The sequence below is a fragment of the Orcinus orca genome, chromosome 11 (genome assembly GCF_937001465.1).
Source record: "Orcinus orca chromosome 11, mOrcOrc1.1, whole genome shotgun sequence".
Taxonomy (NCBI): domain Eukaryota; kingdom Metazoa; phylum Chordata; class Mammalia; order Artiodactyla; family Delphinidae; genus Orcinus; species Orcinus orca.
The window spans coordinates 33,308,285-33,332,324 of record NC_064569.1 but is presented as its reverse complement, the minus strand read 5'-3'; the positions used below and the strand labels follow the sequence as shown (position 1 = coordinate 33,332,324).

At 38.1% G+C, this 24,040-nt stretch overlaps 1 protein-coding gene across 8 annotated transcripts in view; it reads left to right on the top strand.

Moving 5' to 3' along the window:
- Positions 1-24,040, top strand: part of YAF2 (YY1 associated factor 2) — a 64,976-nt gene that overhangs the window by 33,327 nt on the left and 7,609 nt on the right. For 4 of the 8 annotated variants that reach the window (XM_049694073.1, XM_049694074.1, XM_049694072.1 and 1 more), the window contains one exon: positions 317-402. The exons of 3 other annotated variants lie outside the window; for them this stretch is intronic. In XM_049694073.1, the coding sequence (XP_049550030.1) occupies positions 317-402 (86 nt within the window). The remainder of the gene's footprint in view (positions 1-316; positions 403-24,040) is intronic. One more of the 8 variants, XM_049694075.1, reaches the window with a different exon arrangement.

Below are 24,040 nucleotides of genomic sequence, written 5' to 3'. Positions count from 1 at the left end.
TTTAATCAGAGTATCAGTTCCTCCTTTCATCAGAATATCAGACTCAGATCTTCTACATGGGCATAGTAGGTAGCATTATACAGTTGACCTTTGAACTGCATGGGTCTGCTTATACGTGGATGTTTTTCAATAGTAAATACTGCAGTACTACACTCTGCCACTGATTGAATCCATGGATGTGCAGAAACCCTGGATACAAAGGGCCAACTATAAGTTATATTCAGATTTTTGACTGCATGGGGGTGGTCACCCCTAAGCCCTCTGTTTTTCAAGCGTTGACTGCACATTATTGTCATTGTTATTTCCCTCATCCCAGCAGGGTAACAAACCTCTCCTTTCTTGGTTCAAAGTCACTGCTCTGAAGCAGAAGTTTTCCTTACATGCAGACTTCTTTTTTATGAGGTGAGATCTAACATCTTACTTTACGGGAATTGAGTATCCATTCTTAAGATACTAAGGGCTTGGAGATTTTCAAATCAACCCATTTTTTCCCCTAGTTGATACTGTTTGAGAATGAACATACTGCAAAATAAAGCCATAACTAAGGTACAAGACATGTGACTTGACATTTTAATAGCTTTTTGGTTTCATCTTTCCTAGATGAGGGACATTTAAGAAGATTATTCTCAGTAAATGAATTTGTAACCTCTGATGGTTATCCATGTGTCCCAGTACCAGCGGAACAATCTTCTGTAAATTATTTCAGAGAGTGCCAAACCTTATTCTTCTAACATGAGATTACTTGGGCTCTGAATATATAAATGCTCAGATTCTGGGGTTTCCTGGGCTGTTTTCTTGTCTTAATTTTTGTTTAACTTTCGTACCTGTTTGGAGTTTCCAGTCTTTCTTAACCTACCTCTTTGTTACTCCATCTCCCTTCTAGTAGAATCTCAATCCCATTCTATTTTCTTCCTAACCCTACTATGTTCATAATACCCATTATGGTCAGTGCACGTCACTCAGCGTAGTGAGTGCAGCATTTGAGTGTTATTTATAGGTGATGTTAAGGTAGTTTTTATCTCTGCCTAAATTTCTTCCTCCATTTTGGACTTCTCCCATAGTGCATATATTTTAATTACTTGTGTATTTTTCTGTTTCTCACACTAAACTGTAAACTAAGGGTTAAAACCATGTCTGTCTTGTTTTAATCACCTGTTGGTATAATAGTTTAACTGATATTGGCATTTGGAAGGTCTTGCTATTTACCATATGCATGTTTAAGATGTGGCTGTAAAACAGTGAGTGTTTTCAATAAGTTAGATGTAAACATCTCCCACTTTTTTGAGTGTGAAACATTAGACAGTTATTTAGGCAACTCCACTTCGTGTCTTCCAGGTATCTCAATCTTTTTTTTTTTTTTTTAATTTATTTTTGGCTGCGTTGGGTCTTCATTTCTGCATGCAGGCTTTCTCTCGTTGGGGTGAGCGGGGTCTACTCTTTGTTGCAGTGCGTGGGCTTCTCATTGCGGTGGCTTCTCTTGTTGCAGAGCACGGGCTCTAGGTGCGCGGGCTTCAGTAGTTGTGGCACACTGGCTCAGTAGTTGTGGCACATGGCCTTAGTTGCTGTACGGTATGTGGGATCTTCCCGGACGAGGGCGCGATATCTTGTCTCCTGCATTGGCAGGCGGATTCTTAACCACTGTGCCACCAGGGAAGTCCTAGGTGTCTCAATCTTAATGTGCAAAATTGAACTTAGATTTCTCTCCCCAAATTCCTTCTTTCTGATGACACATTCTCTCTCCCCTCACTCTCTCTCTTATCCTTTACTTCCTATTCATCTACAAATCCTGTCTGCTGTACCTCCAAAATATATTTGGAATTCTGCCACTTCTTCCACACTCTGTTGTTGCCTTCCTAATATAAGCCACCATCATCTCCTGCCTGCCTATTGTAGTAAGTTCCTAACTGGTTTCTGTGATTACTCTCTGCTCCCCTACCATCTGGTCTCTAAATAGCAGCCAGGTAATTTTTTTTTTAAGTTTCCAGTGCTCATTTTAATTTGATCCTCACAAACCCCTTTGTAGAATGACTATTATTATTGTAATTATTTTCTCAAGAAAGCAGTGTCCAGAAAGGTTAAGTGACTTACATAAGAACAGAAGTCATTCAGTAGCAGAGCCAGAATTTAATTATAGATCTTCATGTCTCAGAGCTTTGCCTTGTGGACCACAAACTCTAAATGTGATTGACTTGGGAAACTATAAGAAGGACATTACCTTAAAATCTCCCCCAGACTGTTTTGCAAGGGGATATGTCATTCATACCATTTATATTCACTCTTCTAAAGCAATCAGTTTTTGTTTTTTAAATAGACTATTCTTTAGAGCTGTTTTAGGTTCAGAGCAAAACTGAGTGGAAGGTACAGAGATTTCCCATATATCCCCTGCCTCCACACTTGCATAGCTTCCCCCATTATCAACATCCCCACCAGAGTGGTACATTTGTTATAATTGATGAACCTGTATTGAAACATAATTATCCCCCAAAGTTCATTGTTTACATTAGGATTCACTCTTGGTGTTACACATTCTGTGGGTTTGGACAAATATATTATGGCATGTATTTACTATTATAACATCATGCAGAATAGCTTCACTGCCCTAAAAGTCTTCGGTTCTCTGCCTATTCCATCCTTCCCTCCTCCAACCCCTGGCAACCACTGATCTTTTTATTGTCTCTATACTTTCACCTTTTGCAGAAGGTCATATAGTTGGAATCATACAGTATTTGCCTTTTCAGATTGGCTTCTTTCACTTAGTAATATGCATTTAAGATTCCTCCATGTGTTTTGGTGGCTTGATAACTCATTTCTTTTTAGCACTGAATAATATTCCATTGTCTGCATGTACCACAGTTTATTTATCCATTCACCTATTGAAGGACATTTTGGTTTCTTCCAAGTTTTGGTAATTATGAATAAAGCTGCTGTAAACATCCATATGTAGGTTTTTGTGTGGACATAAGTTTTCAACTCCTTTGGTAAATACCAAAGAGCACGCTTGCTAGATTGTATGGTAAGAGTATATTTAGTTTTATAAAATGCTACCAAACTGTCTTCTTAAGTGACTGTACCTGAGAGTTCCTTTTGCTTCACATCCTCTCCAGCATTTGGTGTTGTCAGTGTTCTAGATTTTGACCATTCTAAGTAGGGCAACCAAGTAGTTTTGGTTTTAACTTTAGTCAGATCATGTTATTCTCCTATTCAGAACCTTCACATCCTACTTCATTTCCCATCCTACTTAGAATAAAATTCCAAGTTATCTCCATTGTAGAAAAGGAGGGCTTTGCATGGTCTGGTCCTTGGCCACCTCTTCAGACTGATTTTACCATTTTCTCTCTCACTCATTGCAGTTCAGACATTCTGGTCACCTTAGTGTTCTTTGAACATACCAGCCTTCTGCCTCAGGGCCTTTACAGTCGGTTTTGCCTTTCCTGGAATGTTTCACATCTAGATACCTGCATGGCTTCCTCCTGCACTTCGCTGAGGACTCTGCTTAAGAACTCTGCTTAAGAGTAACCTCATGAGAGGTGCTTACCTGATTTCCCTGCAGAAAAATAGCACTTCTGTGCTTCTTCCCATACCCTGCTTTATTTTTATTCTACTCCTACCTTCTACTCATACACACATATAATAATATATATGTGTATGCTTGTTTATAATAATACAGATAAATTATATATATATATATATTTGTGTGTGTGTGTGTGTCTGTGTGTGTGCCTATCTCTAGCAATTAATATGTGTGCTCATGAGGGGATATTTCTGTATACCTGTAGAGTAGGACCTGGTACATAGATGGTGTTTGGTAAATGTCTGTTGAGTGAATGAATGACTATACTACATCAAAAAATGCTTTAATGTTACCCGATTTAGAATATTATGGTAGGACATAATGAGATACATAAAGAAGACTTAGTTTTATTTTATTTCACAACATGTAAGCTCTGCAAGGCTAGGGATTTTTTTTTCTTTCTTGCTATATTCCCATGCCTAGAATGTTTCCTGGCAGTAATAAACATTTGATAAATATTTACTGAATGAATGAGTTTATGTAGCATGTCTTTTTACAAGCAACCAAATTATACTATATGTAAAAGTAATCTTGAATAGGTCTAAAAGTAGACCACATAACTCCAGAACTGGGAGAAGGGTAAGAGGAAGAGTGATAATACCACCTTGATTAAAATCTTTGGATCCATCTTCACCATTTGCCAACTACTCCAAGTCACCACCGTCTCCTGTCAGGGCTACTCTAATACTGTACCACTTGGTCTCTTCAGTTCCATACGTGTCACGCTTCATTCTCTACGTTTAAAATTTAAAAGTATTTCAGGATACCTATTGTACCTAAAATAAAGCCAAGATTCTTTCTTTAACTTGGCCCATTTGAAGACCTGATATGGCCTTTCTACCTCTTAATCTCATGTAGTTCTTCCCCCTTGCTCAATATCCTTCAGCCTTTCCTTCAGTTTCTATAGCCCACCGAGTTCTTTGCCACCTTTGTACACTCATTGCTTACTTTCTGCCCAATATAATCTTTCTCCCACTATTTCATTGGAGCACCTCCTTTGTGTTATTTAAGTCTGAGCATGTCAGATCATGTGAGCAATCTTCCTTGGAAGCCTTATCTATGCCAACTCCTGTTAGAATTGCTAATGGTATTTGAGTGGGGGTGGGGAAGAACAAAACCAGTTTGTAATTGTATGTATGTAGCTAACTTTTTTGTTTACCATTGTGTTCTTAACACTAAGTATGGTACTTGGCACATAGTAGGTGCTCAGTAAACATTTGTTTAATATGTGAATAACTGAGTAGCAAAAGATGGAAGATAAAAAGAATGAGCATGAAAGGAAAAACAGACCCAGAAAACATAGAAGCAAGATCATATGTGCTTATTAAAACAATAGAAGCCCATGACATAAGCTTAGCTGTTCAGCAAGACTCAGATTAGATAAAACACAAAACCCAGCTACACACTTGATGTTAGAGATATCTAGAACAAAATTACTAAGGGGGTTGGAGGTAAATGGATAGTCAAAACAAGATACTAGGCAAATAAAAACAAAAAATTAATCATTGGATGGTATTGCTCGACAGTGTTGAATTAAAAGCAGTAAACATCAGGTGAAAAAAAGAGAGGCCCTTTGTAATAATCAAGGATACAGTTACCAATATGAAGAGAACCACAAATCTTTATTTTCCGAAGATGAAGCATTGAAGTGTTTAAAGTGAAAACTGTAAATTCAAGGAGGAAGAGAAAGAAATATAACAGTAACGGGAGACTTTAAAACATCTTTCAGTCCTTGCCACATCAGAGAGATTAAATATGAGATATGGAGACTCGGAATTATATAGTCAATAAATCTGATATAATATATCATACTTTTTTATTGTAAAAAGAACGACACCTTTTTTATTCCCCATGTGACATTTTCAAAAATAAGTACTAGAAAGAAAACTGGGAGGAAAAAGGTGTTATCAACCATACACTCTACGATGAAAATTTAAGTTAATAAAAAAGCAAGAACTAGAAACCAAACCATGAAACCTTCCCAAACCTCAAAACAAAAAAACCTCAATTAATTGAGTTTAAAAATGTAAAAACATTCTCCTAAAAAATCTGGAAACAGTCTTTAATAAAACCATAACATAATTAAAATATGCACCTCAAAACCATAATCAGGAAAGTGCTTCATGGAGATATATTAGAAATTAAGTGATATTAATATTAGAAACAAGGCAAGGAAATTCTCTTCAGTATTATTTAACTTTGTTCTAGATGTACTAAGAGTTATAGAAATTAGAGAAGCGTGATATTGAAGTAATCCCCAAACCCTTGGGATAACATTCAGTGCTTTGTTCTGGGCATTCGGTTACTAGATTCAAGAACTATCCACCTTGTTGAATTTTCAGCCATTTTTCAGTAATTTCCACAAACACAGTCCTACAGTGTTTTTGGTTAGTTTATTTTAATAGTTTTCCCATTAAAAAAAAAATCTCATAGGGCTTCCCTGGTGGCGCAGTGGTTAAGAATCCGCCTGCCAGCACAGGGGACACGGGTTCGAGTCCTGGTCCGGGAAGATCCCACATGCTGTAGAGCAACTAAGCCCGTGTGCCACAACTACTGAGCCTGCGCTCTAGAGCCCGCGAGCCACAACTACTGAGCCCATGCACTACAACTAGTGAGCCCACGTGCCACAACTACTGAAGCCCGCTTACCTAAAGCCCGTGCTCTGCAACAAGAGAAGCCACCACGATGAGAAGCCCGCGCACCGCAACAAAGAGTAGCCCCCGCTCGCTGCAACTAGAGAAAGCCCGGAGTGTGGCAGTGAAGACCCAATGCAGCCAAAAATAAATAAATAAATTTATAAAAATGAAATCTCATATAATTTTGTTTGGAGCTCCAATTAATAAAGTGAAAGCAGAGCTGCTTTCATTGCAGAAGGGATAAGGAGCTCTGTAGTCACCTCTTCCTCATCATCCACATCTCCCCCATTAGCTTCTAGAGTGCTGTATGCAGCTTTAAGAATTACAACCGTATTCTGCTTCATGCAATTTTTTTGTGTCACAGTTGTTAACAGTGATGTAAAACAATTGTATAGAATATGATCACCAATTTGATAAGATCTTATTCTTGGCAATTTTCCCTTCTTCTTTGATTATGGTAGATATTAAATTAGAAGCAGCTTGGGGCTTGGAGTTGTGACTGAGAAGACTAAGGTTGCCCAAATCAGATATACGGAGAAGTGGTAGCTGACGCCAAGACAGGAGAGAAAAGAATCACCAGCTAGAATGAGACAGCATTCTGGAACTGCCATTTCAGATAAGGGGATAAGGGCAGATGTCCCCAAACATCTTAATGGCTTCAGAATAACATGCTGCATGAGGTTCTAAAAGGTGATTCTGAGTAAGCCAGACAAGACAGCCTTGTGACATGTTGTAAGTATGGGCTGTGGAAAGACAAATCCTGCATGGTGTCACATATATGTGGAATCTAAAAAAGTTGAACTCATAGAAGCAGAGCAGAATGGTTGCTTCCAGGGGCTGGGGGTGGGAGAAATGGGGAAATGTTGGTCAAACGGTACAAAGTTTCAGTTATGCAGGATGAGTAAGTTCTGGGGAATCTAATGTACAGCATGGTTACTGTAGTTAGTAATATTGTATACTGGAAATTTGCTAAAAGAGTAAATCTTTAATGTTCTCACCACCACAAAAACAGGTGACATGGGGTGATGGATATGTTAGTTTGTGGTAACCATTTCACAATGTATACGTATATCAAAATATCACGTCCACCTTAATTATATACAGTTTTGTCAGTTGTACCTTAATAAAGCTGGGGAAAAAAAAAAAGTACAGACTTTAGAGTCAGGCAGACCTGGAGTTGAGTATGACTTGGAATATGATCATTGCAGATGTCTTAAACATTTTGAGCCTTGGTTTCCTTGTCATATAAAAAGGAATTTGAAATTAAGTAAGTTAGTGAATGTAAAGAGCTTAGTATGATCCTTGGCACACATAAGACATCTTTTAAAAATTAATAGCTTTTATATGTTATACTATTTACTAAGACAGTGAAGCATGTAATAAATTTTAGGAACAAAATAAAAAAGATTTGTTTTTTTGAAATGTATATTTTAGTTAGCTGGAAAAATCAATTTTATCTAAATATTTCACCTTCAGTTACTCATAACTAAAGTCTTGCTACATTTAATTATTTAATTGAAGTGTAATTAACATACAATAAAATGCACAGGTCCTAAATGTTCAGTTTGACTACATTTAACTTTGAATATTAATGTATAGTATCTTTCATTTGCACTGAACTATTACTAGTGAATTGCTAAATATAGTTGATAACTTAGTAAATGCTATGTTAAGAAAGTGCTTTTATAGAAAGTTACTGTTATTTTTAAAAACCGAGTTGATTTGTAGTCATTGTTGGTCTCTATTAACTTAGTGGCAGTGTTTTTTAGTAAAATTTATTTGTGGCCTTGTCCACCAAAAATTTCTGCACATAGCTTCCATTTATTAGTACATAGTGTGTGTTAACTGCGTAAGATTTTAAGTTTGTCTTCTCAAATTTCTTTTTTATTTATCTCATTGGGCCTAATATACTTCTATTTTTCCTTATACTTTCCTTTTATCAAAAAGCAAAGATCTGAAGTAGTCATTTATGCCTGCTTGTTGATTTCTTGTATGTGTTTATAAATTTGTCATTTCAACCATACATTTGTGTTTTAGCTCTGTTCTAAAGTAAGTTTTGGCTAGTATGAATCAGATGGGGAACTATGGGATGGAACGGAAAATTACAACTATTTCCTCAGCTGATTTGGAAAGTAAATTTAACTTAAATCTCTTAGGATCATTAGAGATAGAGGATCCTGAACGGGTTTCCTTATTGTCTCTGGAAAGAGAAGCTGGGAGTTCACTTGTGTTTGGCTGAGACATGCCGAGAGTAGAGGACATTTGTCTTTCCTAAATCAGGACTCTGTTCATCACTAGAAATTCCTTCTGTAGTCTTTTCCTACCCTCTTTTACTTTAGGTAAGCCTCTTTTTGTTGCATGTTTCTTTATATTTGATGTTATCATTAAACCTTAAATTCCTCTTTTTAGTTATTTTGGCATATATCATTATAATCCATTCATTCTAAGTTAATTTAGTTCACTTCTGTACAACTTAAGTTGGTCACTTACTATTTTGTGATATACTTTAACTGATTAGAGCTAAATCTGTCTTGGCAAACATGTGGACATTTATTTACATTCAGAATACTGTTTTTATTCTAAGAAATGTGATATTCTGCCCTAAACTTCATATATAGTCATTAATCCAAATTTTGGAGACCTTTACAAAGGATGAATTAAATCTTCTGTTAGCGGACAGAAGATAATAACCATTTGTTGATTACTTATGCCTCTGAAAAATTAATATGTAGTATAATCAAAAGGAAACAGACTAGCAGTGATTTGTATTACTGGGCTCAATATTTTTTAAATCTTTCTAATTACAGGATAGGTATCTTTAAAAGAACATTCTTTAAATTAGAATGAGATCTCTGTGATTGTAGGCATCTTGAATTAAATAGAACAAACAATCTAAAGAAAATGACAAAAGCAAATTGTATGGCATCGTATAATATATTAAAACAGACAATTTTGATCACAATTTGTGATTAACATTTTCAAAATTAAATGTAGCTGCTTTTATTATTTAGAAAGTATATGCTACAGTGATATATATATATTATATAACCTGTTTTTTGTCTTGAACTGATTATTTGTATATGAATTATCAACAAAATGTGCTTATACTAGGGTAATTTTCTTCTGATACTTAGAGTGGGTTTGTTTACCTTCCCTGTCTATCTGTAGCGTATACCATCAGTTGGTACTTATGAAATCTCATCTAATATTAATATTAACCTAGGAAACATAATGAGAATAAAATTTCTAAGGATCTTATATCTGCTGCAAATGTTATATATTGTATATAACTTTTGTAATATATAATGTATGTAACATTTAAACATCAGATAATATATAGATAACTTGTATATATGTATGTGTTAGTACATATATACATATGTAAGGCCAAATAGCAAATTTTAAGTACGTCTCTGCTATTGTGGCATCATCATGCCCTTAGGCATCAGTTGTAAACCTTGATGTCATTGTTTACTCCTCCCCTCTGTCTCGACACCCCCAAATCCAAATAGACTTCTGAGTATTTTCCTTACATATGCTCTCTCACATAGCCCCTAAAGCCCTACTTTAGACACTTACCGCCTCTCTCTCAACTATAGTAATGATTTCTTAATGATTTTCCTTGCTTCCAGTCTGACCCTGATGCCCTTGCATTGTCAGCAATGAGGATTCAAAACAAGATTCAACTTTTAAACTTTTATTTCTATAACATTATGTAAAATTTCAAACATGCTAGAGAGAATAGCATATAGATTGAATTTGTGATAGCTCCTTATTCCTCCAGAATAAAATCCAGACTCCAGACGACTGACTCTATCAATCAGAACTCTGCTTAGTCTGGTTCCAACTTGCCGTTCCACCTTTGTCTCTACATGTAAGGCTCACTTTACTTACCAGCTCCTCAGGAAGGCTTCCCTGACACGTTTCTTTTCCACTCTGACTCTCCCAATTGTAGGTGTGCTCTTTTAGTATTTCCTACCCCTCATATTTATTCAACAAATATTTATTGAGAATATACCATGTTCTAGGCCATTATTGAGTTCTTCCTGACAGTTTCTCCTACTAAATTGAGGCTCCATGATGTTAGGAACCATGTCGTCTTCATCTTTTAGTCTCTTCTTACATTAAGCACAGTGCCTTGCATATAGGTGAAGCTTTTTTTTTTTTTAACATCTTTATTGGAGTATAATTGCTTTACAATGGTGTGTTAGTTTCTGCTTTATAACAAAGTGAATCAGTTATACATATGTTCCCATATCTCTTCCCTCTTGCGTCTCCCTCCCTCCCACCCTCCCTATCCCACCCCTCTAGGTGGTCACAAAGCACCGAGCTGATCTCCCTGTGCTGTGCAGCTGCTTCCCACTAGCTATCTATTTTACGTTTGGTAGTGTATATATGTCCATGCCACTCTCTCACTTTGTCACAGTTTACCCTTCCCCCTCCCCATATCCTCAAGTCCATGCCCTATTAGATCTGTGTCTTTATTCCCGTCTTGCCCCTAGGTTCTTTATGACCATTTATTTTATTTTTTATTTTTTTTTAGATTCCATGTATATGTGTTAGCATACGGTATTTGTTTTTCTCTTTCTGACTTACTTCACTCTGTATGACAAACTCTAGGTTCATCCACCTCACTACAAATAATAGCTGAAGCTTTGAAGTCAGTAGTGATCTCAACAGTTGACCTTCAGTTATTTTCAAGTAGATTATTACCTAATAAGATTATACACATGAAATTTAGAAAGTTTTTAGAATTAAAAAGCATATTTCTGTTTTTATTTTAAAAAGTAAGATAGATTGTTAAAAGTGTGGAAAATATAGAAAAGGACAAAGAAGAAAATTAAAATGATCTTTGAAACCTAGAGATAACAGCCTAAAACATTTTTAACACTTTGCATTGTTTTATTCTGTTACTTTGATTAGGTCTATTCCCATTCCTCTCCCTTTCCCTCTTCCATGTTCCCCTTTCCCACACCAGAAACCACTGTTTTTTCACCTGGATTTTTGGCAAACAGATTTATTATATATTCTGTGTAACAGCATTCCAAAACATTTATTTTCTTACAGTTTCTGTGAGTCAGGAATTTGGGAGCAGCTTGGCTTGGTAGTTCTGGCCTTGGGTTTATCATGAGGTTGCAATTAAGATGTTAACTGAGGCTTCAGTCATCTGAAGGCTTGACTCAGCTGCAATATCTGCTTCCAAGATGGTGCGCTCACACTGGCTGTTGTTGGCAGGAGGCCTCAGTGTCTTGCCACGTGTACTTCCCCCTAGGCTTGCATGAATGTTCTGATGACATAGCAGCTGGCTTCCCCAGAGTGAGTGATCAAGAGTGAGCAAGATAGAAGGCATAGTGTTGTTTATGACCTAGCCTCGAAAGTCCCACTTATAGCCATTTCTGCAGCATCCTTCTGTTGGTACAAATTAGCACTGTTCATTGTAGGAGGAGCCTGTTCAAGGGCATGAATGCCAAGAGATGTGAGACTGTCTTGGAGGCTAGCAGCAGTCATCTAACCTAACTCTGGAACTGGGAAACACAGAGGTGAAGTGAATAAACCAAATAGCTTTTAGTTTTTTCCAAATTGGGATTTTATAGTGTAGTATTGCCATTTTGTTTGAAGATGACAAAGTATGAAAAACTTAATCTCTTATAAGGATGTGTTCCTAAATCATATTTTAGTAGTACCTTCACATATTAGCTTTCAGATTTTTTTTTTTTGTGTGGTACGCTGGCCTCTCACTGCTGTGGCCTCTCCGTTGCGGAGCACAGGCTCCGGACGCGCAGGCTTAGCGGCCATGGTTCATGGGCCCAGCCGCTCCGCAGCTTGTGGGATCTTCCCGGACCGGGGCACGAACCCGCGTCCCCTGCATCGGCAGGCGGACTCTCAACCACTGCGCCACCAGGGAAGCCCTCAGATTTTTTATATACTCAATTGTTTGAATAACCTCAAAGAAGAAGAAAAAATAAGTTTATTCTTGTTCTTTGTTAATACTTATTATGTATAAGACAATGTGTTAATGTATTTTCATGCTCACAACTTTTACTCCCCACAATATTTACTTCCCACAGTTACGGTTTTATAAATGAGAAATGAGATTTTAAGTAAGTATCAGAGTAGGATTAGACTCCAGGTAATCTTATTTAAGAGCCAGACTCAAACATTATGTCACTGCATCTCAATCGTTTTGTATCCTTGGAACACAAAGGATATATAAGCATACCACTAGTTTTTGGTAAATTAAAAAAAAAATTATCACTGTAAAGTAATAAAAACAAAATAGTATTTTAAAAACTAATATTTATAATAAGTCACATCTGTGAAAGAGATGTTGTTTACTAGATGATCTATAGGGCTTGTGAGCTTGAACTCTATAGATCAGGTTACCCATATTGTATATTTCTTTTCCTGCTTAATTTCTGCTAACTTACAATTATAGGTTGCTGAAATGGTAACAAGCAATGGCTTGCTCAGATAATTCTGGATGTTAAAATTGAACATGACTCCAAAATTACAGATAGTTTCTTAAGCTGTTTCTTGAACTCTCAGATTCTTGATCAACTTTGTCTCATTAAAATGCTGAAAGTTTGCATATTTCAAATTGAGTCAGTGGTAAATGTAATATTAATTAACTTCCTGGTTATTTTTAGTGGGAAAGTCAATCTCTCGGTGATCAACCCCATATACCATATTTGGCTTTTTCTTAAACTAAAAATTAAATTTATTGTATTTTACCCTAAATCAACATATTCATACTATTCAAGATTTTAAACATATTGTTCAGATACATATACTACTTGAGCAAATCTCTAGAAATCATAGAAATGATCATTTCAGATGTTAACAAGTTTTTAAAGAAATCGAAATACTTTTTACTGCAACAGTTTATATTAAGGTGGAAAATTCAGTATATTCAATAATGTTTTCTTTGTATAGCAAAAAACCTTATGACCATTCTGATCACATTGAATCAAAATTGGGAGGTGTATTTTTGATTGCCAGCTATACACTGAACACTAAAGCAACGTGTAGTTAGGCAGTCAACTGCAATCTCCTTTATAGCTTGATATCTACACAAATAGCTGCTGTTCTATCAGTACTGACCCCAACCCACCTTTTGCAGCTGACATTGTGGTTCACAGTTTTTAATATAGTTTCACTCTATTGGAAATAACTTTTATGTAGCTTGGGATGTCAGTGATAAATCAAACAAAATCATTGATCATTTCTCTCTGAAATAGGTTGTCTATAATGATGTAAGAACTGCTTGATTTTTTTCACATTTATGGTTTTTTCCAACTGTGAAACAGAAATACCTGCTAGCATGCACAAGTAATAGTAATAATTATTCCCTTTAAATTATCATTGACTTTGTGAATTTTTTTTAAAAAAGCTTCTCTTTATAATATTTTTGATATTGTGTACAACTATGAACGCTGCCTTTGTAGTTTTTGACTTATCCGTTTTTGGTGACAGAGTGCATTGATTTTATACCAAAGAGCATATTTTGCCCTTGTTTTATAAAAACTTACTTGGTTTGCCAGAAAAGTACTATATTTTTGAAAATAATTTAAAAGCTTTAATGCTCATGCCACTATTTGAAAGAGGATTATACTGTGATCACGAAAGGTGACAGGATGCTGGTTTGTTAAAAAAAAAACAAAAACAGTTTTTATATATTTATCAGTATGCTTTCCATTCATAATTTTCTTTTCCAGGTGCTTGTGCATACACGTCAATACTTGCAGATTCACTTACCTGTCATACTGATTGACATTCTATATTCTAATGAAGCCCTGTTCAGTGAATTCTGGCATTTCTGGAATTATTTTCATCTCTACTTTTATGAGCTAAAACAACTTCTATGAGTTTGGATTATACATTACAAAATAACAAGTTTTCAGTGAAAAATCATAATTGATCTTACCTTTTAAATTTATGATTATACCAGGCTGTCTGTGGAGCAGGCAGATGACAGGGACCACTGGTGGTACATAAACCAGGCTTTGAAAACATGGCACTGAGCTGTTCCAGGAGCAGTTATTAAAACAGCCACAGATCTGATTATTACATAAGTAACAGGTCTGGCTGGTGAAAGGTAAAGGAGAGAGAAAAATGAAAGGAGCAGTACTGCTGCCTGGTGATGACTCTGAAAACCACTGTCTTACCCACACCAGGCCAAGAAGCAGAGGAAAAGCAATAGAGCAAGGAGTAAGGACAGACAACACAGAGTAAACTGCGTAACAAGAATAACTGACAGCACAGAATAAAGGTGAACATTACAAAGGAGTGAAAAGAAATACCAGTTGGAACACTGTATGAGAATGTTAAGTGAAGAACAAATCAAGTATTTACTTGAGTAACCTCAAGCACAGGACAACTTGTCCCACACTGAAGGTGCTATAATCTGATGGGTGACTTGTTGTAGTCCCCTGGTGAGCTAAGTCAGTACCATAACCTCTATGTAACATATAAAGATTCAGTGGATCAGAGCTAGGTGTATCAGAGAGACCATCCTCCAGTATGGGTATCAGATTTTCTGTAACGAAGGATGACATCTCAATACTTGGAATATAATAGGTGTCAATAAGTATATTAGTTATCTGTTGCTGCATAACAAATTACCTCAGAATTCAGCTGCTTAAAACAACAAACATAAACTGCCTCACCATTTCTGTGGGCCAAGAATCTGGGTATAGCTTAGCTGGGGCTTCTGACTCAGGGTCTCTCACGGGCTGTGGTCATCTAAAGGCATTCGTGGGAGAGGAATTTCTTCCATGCTTACTCAGGTGGCTGTTGGCAGGCCTCACTTCCTCACTGGGTGTTGAACAGAGGCTTCTTTGTCATGTGGGCCACTTTACAGAGGCGCTCACAAGGCAAGAAAAGGTGAGAGAGATAGAAGCTAGAGTCCTCTGGTAACCTGATTTTGGAAGTGGCATCAATCAATTTTGCTATATTCTATTCGTTAGAAGCACTTAATTAGGTCCAGTCACTCCCAGGAACATGAGACAAGAACAGGAATACCAGGGGGTGAGATTATTGGGGACATCTTAGAAGAAGGCTGCCTGCCACAATAAACATTTTCATGAATGAGTAAATGAATGAAGAAAAGAAGAGAAACTTAAGAAAAATTGCTTGTACTAGTAAGTCCTCCCTAAATACAGATTACTAGAAGGGAAGCTGGACCATAAAACAGAAAATTAATCTCTGGATAAGACTTGTTTTAGCTTAAAATAGACATTTTGATCAGTAAGTACAGTACGAGTTCATCAATATCATAAAAGAAAGGCTTGGAAAATATGAGTGCTGTTTTCTGCAGACTGTAACTTAACATCTTTTTAATGCTGCCAAATCCCTATATTTAGAAAAGGTAGAGCTTCCGAATTTGATGCATTTCAGTCATTGGTTCTCAGCTGTCCTGCACATTGGAAACGCCTTAGAAACTGAAAAACCAAGCTATCAATACAAAAGGATAGCTGGGCTCTATCCCAGGCTAAATAAATCACAACTCCTAAAGGTGGGGTCCAGACAAGGATATAGTTTCTTTTTTTTTTTTTTTTTTTTTTTTTTTGCGGTACGTGGGCCTCTCACTGCTGCAGCCTCTCCCGCCGCGGAGCACAGGCTCCGGACGCGCAGGCTCAGCGGCCATGGCCCACGGGCCCAGCTGCTCTGCGGCATGTGGGATCCTCCCGGACCGGGGCACAAACCCGTGTCCCCTGCATCGGCAGGCGGACTCTCAACCACTGCGCCACCAGGGAAGCCCAAGGATATAGTTTCTTAAAAGCTCCTCAGGTCGTCAGGGTTTGGGACCACTGATTTAAGTGGCTCTTAATGGAAAGATTCAAGCATGCACCCTTTCTCAGGTTTAGTACAAATTGAAAAGGGAAATAATTTTAGGAACAAACTTTCTTTATTCAACATGTATTTATTGTGTCCAGTATGTGCGTAGCATATGTGGGGGATTAAAAATATACATATAAGTAGTTTAAAATGGGACTAAGCTATACTTCATGGTATATATGTATTTACTATGGTTATCAGAAACAGTCCACATGTGCTGTAGGGTTTCAGAGAGGGGAGAGATGAATATAGGCTAGAGTAGATAAAGAATGCGATTTGGAAGAGATGGGATCATTAGGTACATTAGGAAAGTGTTACATTAGGGTACATTAGGAAAGTACATTAGGAAAGTACATTAGGTACATTAGGAAAGTATTACAAGGTGAAATGCAGTAATTTGCTTCACTTGACAGATCCTAGGGTCTGACTTGGAGAAATCTGACAGTTTAGATAGCACTTGGATCTTATTCTGTAGGCCAGTAGCTGCACAAGAGCAATTGAGGAGCTTTGAAAAATACCTGGAGAGTTTTCAAGTATTTTTATCTCCAGGTAAATACTCCTGGAGAAGTTTATTCAGTTGGTCTGGGTGGGGCCCAAGTATTGTACTTTTTAAAAGACTTCCTGTGATGCTGATGTGCAGCCAGGGTTGGGAAACTGCTGTAGGATCACCTAAGGTCCCTGGAAATTTTTGAGTAGGAGGGTTTCATATTCACCCATCCATTAAAAGCACATTAGGATGTGTTTTGTTTTTATGCCACAGGAAGAGGGCAAACAGCGTTGAACAAAATAAAACAGGAAAAAGGTGCCTGTTTACACTTATGGGGGTGGAAGGCAGCTTGTATTCTTTTTTGGTAAGGAAGACAGGCAATAAACTAATAATGCGTAATTTGGTAAGTAAAAACAAATGCTTTGAAGAAAATAAAGCATAATGAGGGAGACAGGAATAGGCAGAGAAGGGGAGTAGAGTTGGAGAGGAGAGTGCTATTTTATGTCAGGTTAGGAGGGACTTCCCTAACTGTTGGCATGTGTACAGAGACGTGGAAGAAGCGAGGGAGTGAGTAGGCAGAGGAGATCACAGGGGAAACGCCCAGGCAGGCACAGGCCAGTGAGGTTGGGTGCTGTGGACTACATTGTGCACACACACACACACACACACATACTGCCCCCCACCACCTCCCATTGTATATTGAAGCCTTAATCCCCAGTGTGACTGTATTTAGAGATAGGGCTTTTAGGAGGCAATGCAGGTTAAATGAGGTCATAAGGATAAGGTCCTAATGGGATAGGATTGGTGGCCTTTTAAGAAGAGGAAAAAGATCTCTCTCCCTCTGTCTGCCATGTGAGGAACAGTAAGGAGGCCTTCTGCAAGCCAGAAGGAGAGCACTCACCAGAAGCTGAACACTGACATACCTTGATGTTGGACTTTCTAGTCTTCAGAACTGTGAGAAAATAAATTTCTGTTCTTTCAGCCACCCACTCTACAGTATCTTGTTATGGCAGCCCTAGCCAACTAAGACTGCAGGAACAGAGGGTTCCAGAGGGGGGAGTATAGGAGATGAGGTAGGAAGAGGGACTCAAATCATGTGGGGCTGCAGTCTAGAGCAAGAATTTTGGATTTTCTTCTCAGTTGCCATATACTCTGGTTGCCAGAGTATAACTAGGGAAGGTGTTTGGGTGGGGAGGAGGAACCCATTGAATTGTTTTAGGAGAGGAGTGGTATAATTTGATTTATATCTAGAAGGATCAACTGGCTGCTTTGTGGGAGAATAGTCTGTAGCAAAACAGTTGAGGAGTCAGGGACATTAGTTATCTTCATAACTATTGCAAGGGTGGTTATCAGTGGGAGTAGTGTGAAATCATCCAATCCTAGATGTATTTTGAAGGTAGAGTGGACAGAAATTGCTGGTGAATTAGATGTGGGTGTGAGAGAAAGTGGGGAATGAAATATTGTGTCTTAAGTGTTTGGTCAAAGCAACTGAAAAAATGGAGTGCTATTTATTAAGATAGGAAGACTGTCAAAGAATGGAAGAATGGGAGGAGGGAGCAATCAAAATTATAAGCTAGTTTGAGTTGCTACTGAATATCCAGATGAAGATGTAAGTAGGCAGTTGGTTATATAAGTCTGGAGTTTCGGGGGAGACGCTGGGGCTGGTGATGCAACTTTTGGAGTATCGTATAGATCAGTAATTTTCAACCTTGGTTACACTTTATAATCAGCTTGGGAATTTTCAAAAAATTTCTGAGCCTGGTCCCACCCCTGTATATTCTTGTTTAACCTGGGAGTGGGGCTCAGGTATTTCTGTTTTAATTTGATTAGTGGTTAGGTTAAACATTTTTTTAAACAGCTTTTATTGAGGTATTATTGACATACGATACACTACGCACAAAGTGTACAATTTGATAAGTTTTGACAGATGAATACATCTGTGAAACCATCACCACAATTAAGGTATTGAACATACCCATCATCACCAGAAGTTTCTTTGTACCCCTTTTCAGTTCTTCCCTACTATCCCTACCTCCCTCCCATCTTCAGTCACTAGGCAACTACTGATCTGCTTTCTGTGTAGATTAGTTTGCATTTTCTAGAATTCTATAAATGAAATCTTACAGTGTGTACTCTTCTGTGTGGCTTCTTTAAGCATAATTGTTTTGATACTCGCCTATGTTGTTGCATGTATCAGTACTTGATTCCTTTCTGTTGCTGAGTAGTATTCCATTGTATGAACTTCTTTATTCAGCTGTTGATGAACATTCGGGTTGTTTTCAGTTTGGGGCCACTACAGATAAAGCTGCTGTGAACATTTGTGTACAAGTCTTTGTGTAGTCATGTATTTCCTTCTCTGGATAAATACCTTAGAGTGGAATAGCTGGGTCGTGTGGATCACATTTTTTCATATGTTTCAACATGAGGGGTTTTGTGTGTGTGTGTGTGAGTGTATGTATGTCCTTGAGGAAAACTTTTATGCCCAGAAAAGATTATTCAGACACTATTTTCATTATTAAAATTAATGTTCAGTTTATTAATTTCAGTTTAAATATCTAGTTTGTAAGGTTTAGCAAAATTTAAGTTCTTTTTTCCTAGGTGTAATTATTATTATTTTTTTTTTTTGCGGTACGCGGGCCTCTCACTGTTGTGGCTTCTCCCGTTGCGGAGCACAGGCTCCAGACGCGCAGGCTCAGTGGCCATGGCTCACGGGCCCAGCCACTCTGCGGCATGTGGGATCTTCCTGGACCGGGGCACGAACCCGTGTCCCCTGCATCGGCAGGCGGACTCTTAACCACTGCGCCACCAGGGAAGCCCCCTAGGTGTAATTATTTTTAAAAAGCAACGCAGGTTAATTCTAACGTGGAGCCAGGGCTGAGAACCATTGTACAGATGGTATTTAAAGCCAAGGATTGAATGAGATCACCTAGCACAGCCATTTCTCAAGCTTTTGCTTGCGTAAAAATACCCGTAGTTGGGGCAAGTTCTGAGAATTTGTATTTCTACGAGGCTCCCAGGTACTGATACCTGGGAGTTGGACTGATGGACCATACTTTGAGTAGCCCATCCTAGAGGGTTAGTGTAGATAAAAGAGATACCTGAAGATTAAGTCCTGGCCCCTCCAAAGTTTAGAAATTGGGAAGGAGAGGAAGGAACCAGTAAATAAGACTGTAAAAGAATAGCAGGTGGGACTTCGCTGGTGACGCAGTGGTTAAGAATCCACCTGCCAGTGCAGGGGACATGGGTTTGATCCTTGGCCCGGGAAGATCCCACATGCCACAGAGCAACTAAGCTCATGAGCCACAACTATTGAGCCTGTGCTCTAGAACCTGCTAGCCACAACTACTGAGCCTGCACGCCACAACTACTGAAGCCTGCGCACCATAACTACTGAGCCCGCATGCTGTAACTACTGAAGCCCATGTGCCTAGAGCCGGTGCTCCGCAACAAGAGAAGCCACCACAATGAGAAGCCCGCGTACTGCAAGGAAGAGTAGCCCCCGCTCACCACAACTAGAGAAAGCCTGCACACAGCAATGCAGACCCAACGCGGCCAAAAATAAATTAAAAAAAAAAAAGAAAAAGAAAGCTGGTGAGGCAGGAGAAAAACGAAAGAGTGTGGTGTTCTAGAGGCTTGTGAAGATAGTTTTGCAGGAGGGAAAGCATGATAAACTCTGTAAAATATGGCTTGAAAAGACCGAGCGAGATGTGAGTTACAGTTGACTAATGGATATGGTAAAGTGATTGTTGATGACCTTGAAAGAAATACTTTTGGTAGAATGTCCAGTCAGGGCAAAAACCTGATTGAGGTGAGCCCATGAAAGAAGGGAGGAAAGTAAGTATAGACAAATCACTTGATGCTTATTGTGGAAAAGAGAACAAAGAAATGGGGCAGTGGCTAGAAGGGGATGTGGAAGTAGGGATGGGTTTTCTTTTTTTTTCTTTTTAAGGTAAGAACTATCATAATGTGTTTGTATGCTGACAGGAATAACTTAGAGAAGGAAATATGGTTGGAGCAGGAGAGCAAGAGGTCAGTAGCAGGAGTGGTGTCCTGGAGAAGGGATCCAGTTGGCAGATAGAGTCATGGCCTTAAATAGGAATACGGAGAGGGAAGTTAGAGTATGTGGGCACGGATGGCAGCTTGTAGAAATGTTAATTGAATAGCTTCTATTTTCTCTGAAATAAGAATCAAAGTCACCCCATAATAAATAAACAAAGCACAATGAAAGTTTTGTTCAGTACTCTCTCCTCAGTGCTTAGAACAGTAGTTTGAACATAGTAAGTGCTTAGTAAATGTTTGTTAAATAAATGAATGTAAGGGAGAGTAACCCTGGATTGGAGGGAAGGAGGCAAGTGAGGTAGCGCAGAGGTGGCTGTCGGGTTAGGCGAGAGCAGTGCTCCTGGGAATGATGAGGGGAACCGTTCCAGTCATATGGAAGAAGAAGTGAAAGGACTTGATTTTTCTTCGGCTAAGGGGAAGGAAAAGTTGAGTATGACCTGTTTGTAGCTCTGGAGCATGTCCTTAGTCTTTCAAATGAGTGGACTGTGATGTTGTTTAATGATTTGAGGGATTTTTCAGAGACTTAATTGCTGAGCACTCTAACCTAGTTTGTATAAAGCTGATGTAGTCATCTATTTTGTCAGTACTTACCAGAAAGTATCTCTGTAGCTGCCAAGGAATCAAGTCTCTCCTGCCACCACCTCCCAGGAGTTTAGGGAAAATTTTGTCCTGGGCGTCTGCGGAAGTGTTTGATGTTGAAAATTAAATGTATGTAGACCTTGGAGTAAGAACTCTTCAAAATACTCAACATAGATTCTTAAACTGTTGAAGGATACTATTTACTGCATTCTATAAGCAAACTAAGGCAAGTGACCAGAAAGAGTGCATTGAACCTGAGGTGTAAATTTCATTAGTTTAGTGTGAATACCATGGATCAGCAGATTTTGAATTGTTTTTCTCAGAGCCACACCTCAGGGCTAACTGGGAGATGCAAGGATGAGCACTGAGTGGATGGGGGCTGAAGCGGATGTCTCCACATCAGCTTCAATAGAAGTTAGTTTGTTTTCCGTTTTATACACTGAGATTCCTTGTAAGATTTTATTTGCATGGTGATTCTACTGCAGAAACAATAACAGAGAAAGCATTTGAGTATCATCAGTGTAGGTAACATTTGAGTTTTGCTGGTAAGTCAGATAGTGCTGGTTTTATCAGAGTAGATTATTTCATTGTTTGGAGGTGGGGAAAACCACTTAGAAAGGCCTCTTTTATCCTTTGATTCAGTAATCAGTTTTTATGGAAAGCAGTGTACCTTAAGCCCTTCATTCCATTTTCATGAAAAAGGAAGTAAATGGCTCAAAAGCAAAATGACATCAGCAAATTCTTCAAGACAGTGAATCCTTGAAAGTTGGCGCCTAGTTAAATCAGTGTTTTACACAATTGATTTATAGTTGTATTTATGCATCATATTTAACTGGTATTTATAATTGTTAATATTAAGAGACATTTATTGAGTATCTAATACATGTAAGATCTACTGTACTAGGTGTTGGGGATATAGAAACAGGCAAGATGTGATCTTTTCCCACGCAGGGGTTAGAGTCCAGTTGGGGAAATAGAACACAGCCATAAAAAGATCAACAGCATTGCAGAAGAGTGTAGAAGACCACGAGTTTGCAGAGCTGCTGCAGGGGTTCCACAGATATGTGATGCACATTTCTTTTTAAAATATTAAATAACCCGTCAAATAAAAGTGTCCTATGCACCAAATATTAACGTGCACAGAAGAAAGACGACCACTAAAGCTCATTAATTTATTTTGTAGATTAATTCACTCTTTTTTTTTTTTTTTTACCATTTCAAAATAAAGTAGCAGATCCTTTATTTGTATTTCTCGAAGCTGTTGAAAAAAGTCACGTAGCAGCAGCAACATGTTTTGGCCATCATTTTCCCTCTTCCACCTCTGCCCTCCCAGAGGATTTTGGCCCCCAAGTCACACTCCTCACACCTCTTCAGGCCCCACAACAAAGCAAACCCTGTTTCAGCGGTTTCTTCCTAACTTCCTTTCCTTCTGATGATTCATCACAAAATCTCAAAAACGGATCTATCAGATAAGATCTACCTCAGAAATCCTGGGAAGGGAAGATACATTGAGCAGGCCAGTCCATAGAAAGCACTTCCCAGGGCCTGGGGAGAAATCCAGGGAATTCACGCTGAGTAACTTACAGCCCTTCATGCTTGTGAACGCTTTGTAGGCTGCATGGTGCTAGAGCTCTCTGAGCCTTCAAATGAGAATATCCTGGACGAATTTTTCCGCAAAGCCAAGAATCGTTATGTGAACAATGTATCTTTAAGGACTTAAGAAGGGAGTATGGTTTCTCATGAGGTGAACAGTCATTCAACAGAAAGGACTTTATCATGCAGTATTTTGTGACTGTGAACCTGAACCATCTTTGTTTTATCCTAGGATTAGGACAAGTGATGGATTTCTTTCATCTTCACTGATATTTGGCATCAAAATTTATTTGATACGATTCATAAGTGGACAGATGCTGAAGGGTAGGGATGTATACCTAGTCTAGAAATGGCAATGTTTGATAATTTTGGAACAAGGAATGGCTGTCCCCTTTTCAAAAAATTGTGAGCCATCAGGCTTTTCAAAGTAAAGTGTTTTGACAATGCAAGTGCAGGAAGTGGAAGTAAAGATAAGCCAAAGTCTATTAGAGATGTATTTGAAATCAGGAATCACTCACTGTTTACAAGATTAGATATGTTCCTAGGATTAGGCTTAACAGCTGATGGGGAATTAGTTACATTAATCTATATCAGGTCTATATACCTTCAAATGGAATAAAAAATTGGGTTTAACTACACTCTAAAGTCTTATTAAAATTTTTAATATTAATTGTTCCTTTGTTTCTTATTTCTGTAAATTATTCATAAAATGACTTAAAAAGGGGGGTGGCAGCCCATGGTGATGAACTAAACATGAACTAAAGTGCTTTCCACCCTGTAGTAAGTCCTCTAATTTTTAAAATCACAGCACACCGTTTTTTCCTTATTAGGGCTTCTGACAAAATTTATTTAGTTAGTTTCCTTTTGTGTGGCTTCTATCCCATGCACTAAACAAACTGTGAGGGCGAGGACTGTGTCTGTTTTGTTCATGGTGAGTCTCCGGCACCTTAGGTAGTGCCTGACACGTGTTAAGTGTGTAATACATTTGTCAAACAGGGGGCTTACTTATAAAAATCTTCCTTGGTTAGATTTTTGGACTTTTGTTAGCAGTGTATTAGCAGACTCACAACAGGTTTGGGTTAAGTTCAGCCTTTTAACTCATTGAGATTTATACTGCTTCAATTTACTATATATATTTTAGTGTTGGGAAGCAGATTGCCTCTTTCTGAGCTATGAATAATGCTGCCTCCTTTAGAAAAGAATCAACAATGGTTTTATATCGTATTTGTTTTGCCTGTCCAACTTGACAAAGCTAAATTGTTGTGATGAGGTTAATCA